Source organism: Dunckerocampus dactyliophorus, chromosome 19, assembly GCF_027744805.1.
Source record: "Dunckerocampus dactyliophorus isolate RoL2022-P2 chromosome 19, RoL_Ddac_1.1, whole genome shotgun sequence".
Lineage (NCBI taxonomy): Eukaryota > Metazoa > Chordata > Actinopteri > Syngnathiformes > Syngnathidae > Dunckerocampus > Dunckerocampus dactyliophorus.
The window spans coordinates 3,589,489-3,595,488 of record NC_072837.1 but is presented as its reverse complement, the minus strand read 5'-3'; the positions used below and the strand labels follow the sequence as shown (position 1 = coordinate 3,595,488).

The 6,000-nt window shown below is 47.3% G+C and overlaps 1 protein-coding gene across 3 annotated transcripts in view; it reads right to left on the bottom strand.

Moving 5' to 3' along the window:
- Nucleotides 1–643: 643 nt before the first annotated feature.
- The window catches only part of LOC129171918 (prospero homeobox protein 1-like), a 28,038-nt gene continuing 22,681 nt past the window's right edge, over nt 644–6,000 (bottom strand). For all 3 annotated transcript variants that reach the window (XM_054761063.1, XM_054761064.1, XM_054761065.1), the window contains exon 5: nt 644–1,512. In XM_054761063.1, coding sequence (XP_054617038.1) covers nt 1,327–1,512 — 186 coding nt within the window. In that variant the 3' untranslated portion in view covers nt 644–1,326. The remainder of the gene's footprint in view (nt 1,513–6,000) is intronic.

The window sequence follows — 6,000 nt, the reverse complement described above, 5'->3', positions numbered from 1 at the left end:
CTGAGTCTTTGTCCCTGTGCTCTTTGTAGTGCTGAGAGCTCCTCCATCTACCCCTGGGGGTAAAAACGCTCACCTTCGACCTCGTATATTGTTCCCTCCAGAGAGGAGCTGGATCACTCAAAGGCAGGTGAGCGGAGGGAAAAAGTAAGTGGGGGGGGAATGAATGAACACCCAATGCTCTAGCTTTCTTCCCCCTCCTTCTCTTCAACTGTACTTCAGTATTCGGATATATTCAAGTATCAACTGCTATTGAAATAACGTCAAGATCCTGCCGTAGAAGAAAGGCTGCCCGCTCGGTGGAAAATAGAGCGATGAGAGTATATAAAAGACAAAAACACTGCAGAGCCTGTGCGTACAGTCACCAACGGACAATTAGATCAATACCATTTTTTTCCCAGTGCTTTGTGGCAAAATTGAAAACGGCCAAGGAAACACAGCCATCAACAAGACGGGCGGCAGACAAAAGGCCACGCTTCCTCTGCACATGTCTGCTCTTTGAAACTCTACTTCCACCATCATTGTCTCACAGGCACACTGCAGGAAACTCTACAAATAAATGCCTTGTAAGAAGAAAAATTCAATTAGTCAACCAGCAACGGACATGAAAAAACCCCGAATCTAAACTCTCTTTGAATACTCTTAATAGGAATAATTTATTTTTGTCTGCAAGGGCATTAATTAGAGGGGACAAACAAATCTTCAAGTGCCAACTTTCAGCAAAGCGGTGGTGACAAATCATAAAATCATCATACAGAACGGAAATATCCATGATCAAATAAAAATGTACACCCAATAAACACAATGCCCCACTTGCAGGGAAAGCACTTCAAAACAGGGTAGAGGTCAGTAGCTATTTGAAACCAGTCCAAGACCCAGTTTAGACTACAGTCCAGTCTACCTCCTCGCTCGTCCAGTTGGGGACAGCAGTCTCAGGGGCGCCCACTTTGCGGGGCCAGTTCATCGGATGGACCGCATGGAACTCGCTACGGAACACAGGCTGTTTCCTTCAATGCGAGTCTGTTGATCCTACAGCAGGCCAAATGGATGAGGAGTCAAGCGGTCCCAAAAAAACATCTTCTCAGTTCATCAGGAGCAAAAGCAAAACCAATATAATAATAAATTCTCATAGAAGAAAACAAACACAAGAACTACGTCATGGAGGAACGGACGCCGAGGCTTCAAATCGGGAATGCTACTTCATAACTTTCAAAAGAAATTTTTAAAAAACGAAAGCAATAAAGTGGGGGAAGTCGATCAAGAGAGAATAATGCTCCATGAAGAAAATCAAAAAAGCGCAAAGTGTTGTGGAGCGAGCACAAATCGGGTTTACTCGTGTAGAAGCTCTTGGAGACAGTTGGGAGACTTGAAGATCTCAGGGACCTCGCTGTCCAGCTTGCAGATCACCTTGTAGATGGCCTTCTTCCAGGAAGGGTCCACATCTTTGCCCGCCACGATGGCATTGAAAAACTCTCTCAGCGTGATCTCCGCCACCTCCAAGAAGCGATTGGGGACCTGGAAATGAGACAACTAGGATTCAGGTCTTTCCTATTATTGCCTGCGTTTAAAACTTACATGAAGTTATCATTTGAAAGACGTCAAACCTCACATTGCCAACTCTTGGACATGACTTAAAGGCAAAACAGACTTTCAGCACCAAACGTCAGAACAATCCATCACATCCCTCGCTTGTTTGCCCCCGAAGTTCTGGGTTTTCATGACGTCGTGAAGGAAAAAATAGGTTACTTTACTGCCTTTGTCCCTCGCTAGATGAGGCTGCCCATGTGTACACCCACCACTTCGTGTAGGACAGCTTGGCAAAAATTCAGGCTTCGCTACACTTCTGAAGTGCAGCCTGGAGCTCTTATTATTATTGTAATTAGAATATTGCAAAAAATCATGACAATTTATGAAAGACAATTAGTAAAGATTATTTAAGAAGAAAGTTGAAATATTTTGAACATTTAAAAAAAAACAACAGCAAAAATTGGAAAAAAGAGCAAAGACCGAAGCTGATACTAATACAATTCTTTTTCACCTCCTGGATATCACGAAGCTGAGATGCATATCGACGCTACATGTGTTGCGTTACAGAATACCAAAGTGGCCCTCGCGTCCTTTCATTTTTCAGCTGGAAAAACAGAAATGTGGGACCTCTAGGACGTATTGCATTTGTGAAAAATAGTATAATATGTTGTCCTTGATTTGTATGCATTACTGAGTGGATCCACATCAAAGTGTACAAAGTTCTTTGGTGCAAGCTTCATTTTTTAAATTCTCCAAATAACGCATGGCAATAAAACCATAACCCCTTTTCATTCAAACCAACTCGATTACGTAGATTGTAAAAGCTGTGTTTTCATACAACTCTTTTATTGGATCTCATTAGACTGTGCAGGTGGGCAGTAGGAGTGTTATTTCATTCCGTAGTCAGCTGCGGTGTCATGTACCATAAATCCCGACCTTCTACTTCCTTAAAAGCAAATCCAGGCTTTCGACCTGAGCAAAATCACTTCTTGCGAATTGTCAGCTTTCTCACAACGCCCACTTCCCTTCCCGCGTGACATCTTTATGCGTCTCACTGTAAAAAAACAAGACAAGAGAGTGGAGAGTGTCACCGAGGTGCCGCTGAAAGAGGAAGTACTAAATGCTTTGGGAACCAGGAGACACGCCGGCCCTTTAGCGTTCACCGTCCCTGACAGTAGCGCTCAGCCACACTATGGACATGATGGGCCTGGCAAAGATCACTGACACCTTCCTGCCAGCCAACACGCTGTCACATGCAGCCACACAAGCGCACACACCTCCTTGTGCCAAGGAGATGACACATCCTGTACCGCGATAGAGGCGACATATTGCTCAACACACACTTGCCGCTATTTGGCTTTAGTCTCCTTCCTCAGTCCAAAGCTGCAGGGCGACTCAGCCTTCAGGGGTCACCTGCTTGGATAATGCTGACTGTCTCCCGACACACGCACGCACGCACACACACACACACGCACACGCACATCACAGCCTTACAGTGCCGCGCTCCTCCAGTGTCCTGCAGATACTCATCAGGAGTGTCAGGACACAGCAAGGTTAGTGGCCATCGGAACACACACACTTTAACAGTCATGCCTGTTCACACAAACACACGTGGGACGACTACCCGCCCCCCCTTTGGGTGATGAATGGAGGCTACCACATCCGTTAGCCTGTGTGTGTGTGCGTGTGTGTGTTACAGGATGTCCAATAAGACTGTGGCGTGTGTATGCTCGAGCGAATATAAAACGATATAATGTCTTGTTTGGGTCGTTAGGGGGAGTGTAGTGACACTGCAGAGGACAGCGTCATCAGCCGTGAGACACCGGGAGTGCCGCGTCACTGACAATATTCCTGCATGGAATTTCTCCTGACGTTTTGACTATAAAAGGACAGCAAAACGCTGACTACAAGGAGAAAGCAATGTCAAGGAGAAAAGGGTATTGGTATTTCAGATCCTCTTGACTAAGGGCGGGGGTGTGGGGCTGTGGGTGGAGTGGGGGGCCGGGGGGCTGAGTGCAATGGCGAGGGACGAAAGGGGCTGCAAAGAGTCTGAAGATGGAGGGAACGGAGTGACAGAACAGTCCAATAAATTGTTTTGTGTTACTTAAGCGACAACACTACAGTAATGAAACGTGGATATACGTTAGAGTAGTCAGTGTACAGCTCGTATAGCGGCACTGAAAATGGCGACACACGCCGCCACATAGTGGTGGCAGCATCACGGTCTGGGGCTGCACGAGTGCTGCTGGCACGCGGGGGAACTGCGGTTCCTTGCGGCGACACATGAGTTCCAACATGTACTGTCATATTCTGAAGCAGAGCACGATAACCGGCCAACGTGTCAGATTTAAAACATGATAAGGAGCCCGAGCAAGTGCCTCCAAGTGCCTTGCTGACAAAGCTGAAGCTGAAGGTGACGGGGTGGTATGTCTCCTCCACACCTGTACCCAATTGGGGCATCCTTAAGGAAGGCGGAGGAGTGAGTGGAAGAGGATTTCAGTAACAACCGGTGCAGCTCCGGTCAGTAAACTGCAATCAACAAGGGACGACTGCACTGCTGTACAAATGGCTGCTGAAACGTGCGGGGTGTCCTCACTTGTGAGATACTTTATGTATGAGAGCATTCAGTCTGAAGTGTTTGTCCCTGCTCGGACACCCCCACACCCCCCGCCCCCCTCCCTTGGGTCAGCTGTTGGGCCTTTGTTCCAGAGGCATTGTGGGGGATTATCCAGTGTGGCCGCTCATTCGCTCCGCTGTCCGCGAAATGGGGCCAATCGCGTGGCTCACAATCACTTCATACATATTTCATAGGGCTTCTCCTTTTCAGCAGAACCCCGAAATTAAAGGATAAATGTACAAAGGAGGGAGGAGACAAAACAAGGTGACTGAGATTCCATCCGCCAATTTCAAAGTCAATGTCCTTTTGCGTCCTTACTTTTTTGCCCTGGGCAAAACAGAGCAGGGAGTGTATTCAGGGGAGTGCGTTTGTTTTTGTTGCCGTCATGATCAAACCGGTGGTGGATCGGCACTGTCCTGCTAAAAATGTCCTACTCCTTTTCCTAAGCCATTTCCTTTGTCTTGTCAGGAATAGAACATGAACAGAAAACATGTAAGTTTGTAGGTACAATCTACACTAATGTATCCCTCGGGGCTAATTATGGGGCTCCTGGGTCAACTGGTGGCACTTTTGCCAAGCTTTGCCAGTCCTGTGTCAAGGGTACAAAAGATTACCTTTGACGGTAGCACCTCGACTGTGAAGTCAACCTCGGGTAAAGCACGTGTTAAACTCCAAAATAGCGAACCCTTCATGAGGGGACATATTGTTGTACCCCACTGTAACACAAAATGTGTTGAGGACTACCATTGGGGGGAGTCCTTGCACATGTGTGCTGTCCGTCATGGTCCTTGTTGGGTAAATACCAATCAAGGAGACAGAAAGATGAAAGAAAATGAGGGGCTTCTCCGACGAGCGACGAGGCAGTTAATCACTCTCATTCATTGTACCCCCATCAACCCCCCCCCCCCCCCACACACACACACACACAGCCCTCTCCACCTCCCTCATGACAGGTTGCTTTGAGACACGAGGATAAGCTCTTTTTCAGGAGGGAGGGAATCGGATTTCCTGCTTTTTGATGAAATAATAAAATATGACGGCGGACAATAGGAGCCTGTGGTCGGCTTGCTGGGAGCTATTCACTCCAGCAGCGGCCCCTGTCTTAAGACTGCTTAGACAAACGTTTAAAAGGCAGCCAGGGGGGCCAAAGTCTTCAGAGAGGCTACTGTTACACACCCCTGCTCGTAAGTGTGTGTATGTGTGTGTGTGTTTGGGTAAAGCCTGAGAAATCTCCTCTCTCTTGGTGACTCAGGGTTGGCTGTTTGTTTGGTCAACGTGCTTCACCCCCTTGCTTTTGGGAACTGTCAGGAGATGTATTGCACCTTCTATTTACACAGCATTGGCCAAACAAGACGAGACCCTGGAAGATAAGGCCCTGCTTGTGTGTGCGTGTGTGTGTGTGGGTTAGCTGTAGCCTTGAAGGATGAAATGCAGGGAACACAACATAGGCCCTGATGGCCAGCCGGGTTAATTCCTAACCCGAACTTTGGCTGGGAACACTCACACTTCCCATGGCTTTTGGTCACAGTAGACTTGGACATGAACTGCTTTTGTAAGCCCCGAACACCTGAACAGTTCAACATACAGCACATCGGTGTTTTTAAAAATGCCGCTCTACATCGGAGCTATTCAATGCGAGTTCCATTTTCAGCTTTGGAGCAACCGTTTTCTAAACACAGCAGGGTGCTTCTGTCTAGCCATCCATCCGTTTCTATGCCGCTTATACTCACCCGGGCCGCGGGTATGCTAGCGCCGATCCCAGCAACCAGTTTAAATGACCTTTGGTAGTATTTTTGCAGTAAACACTGCTGTATATAGACATCTTTGGCTAGCATTAACATTGTGCTTCTTTTTAAATT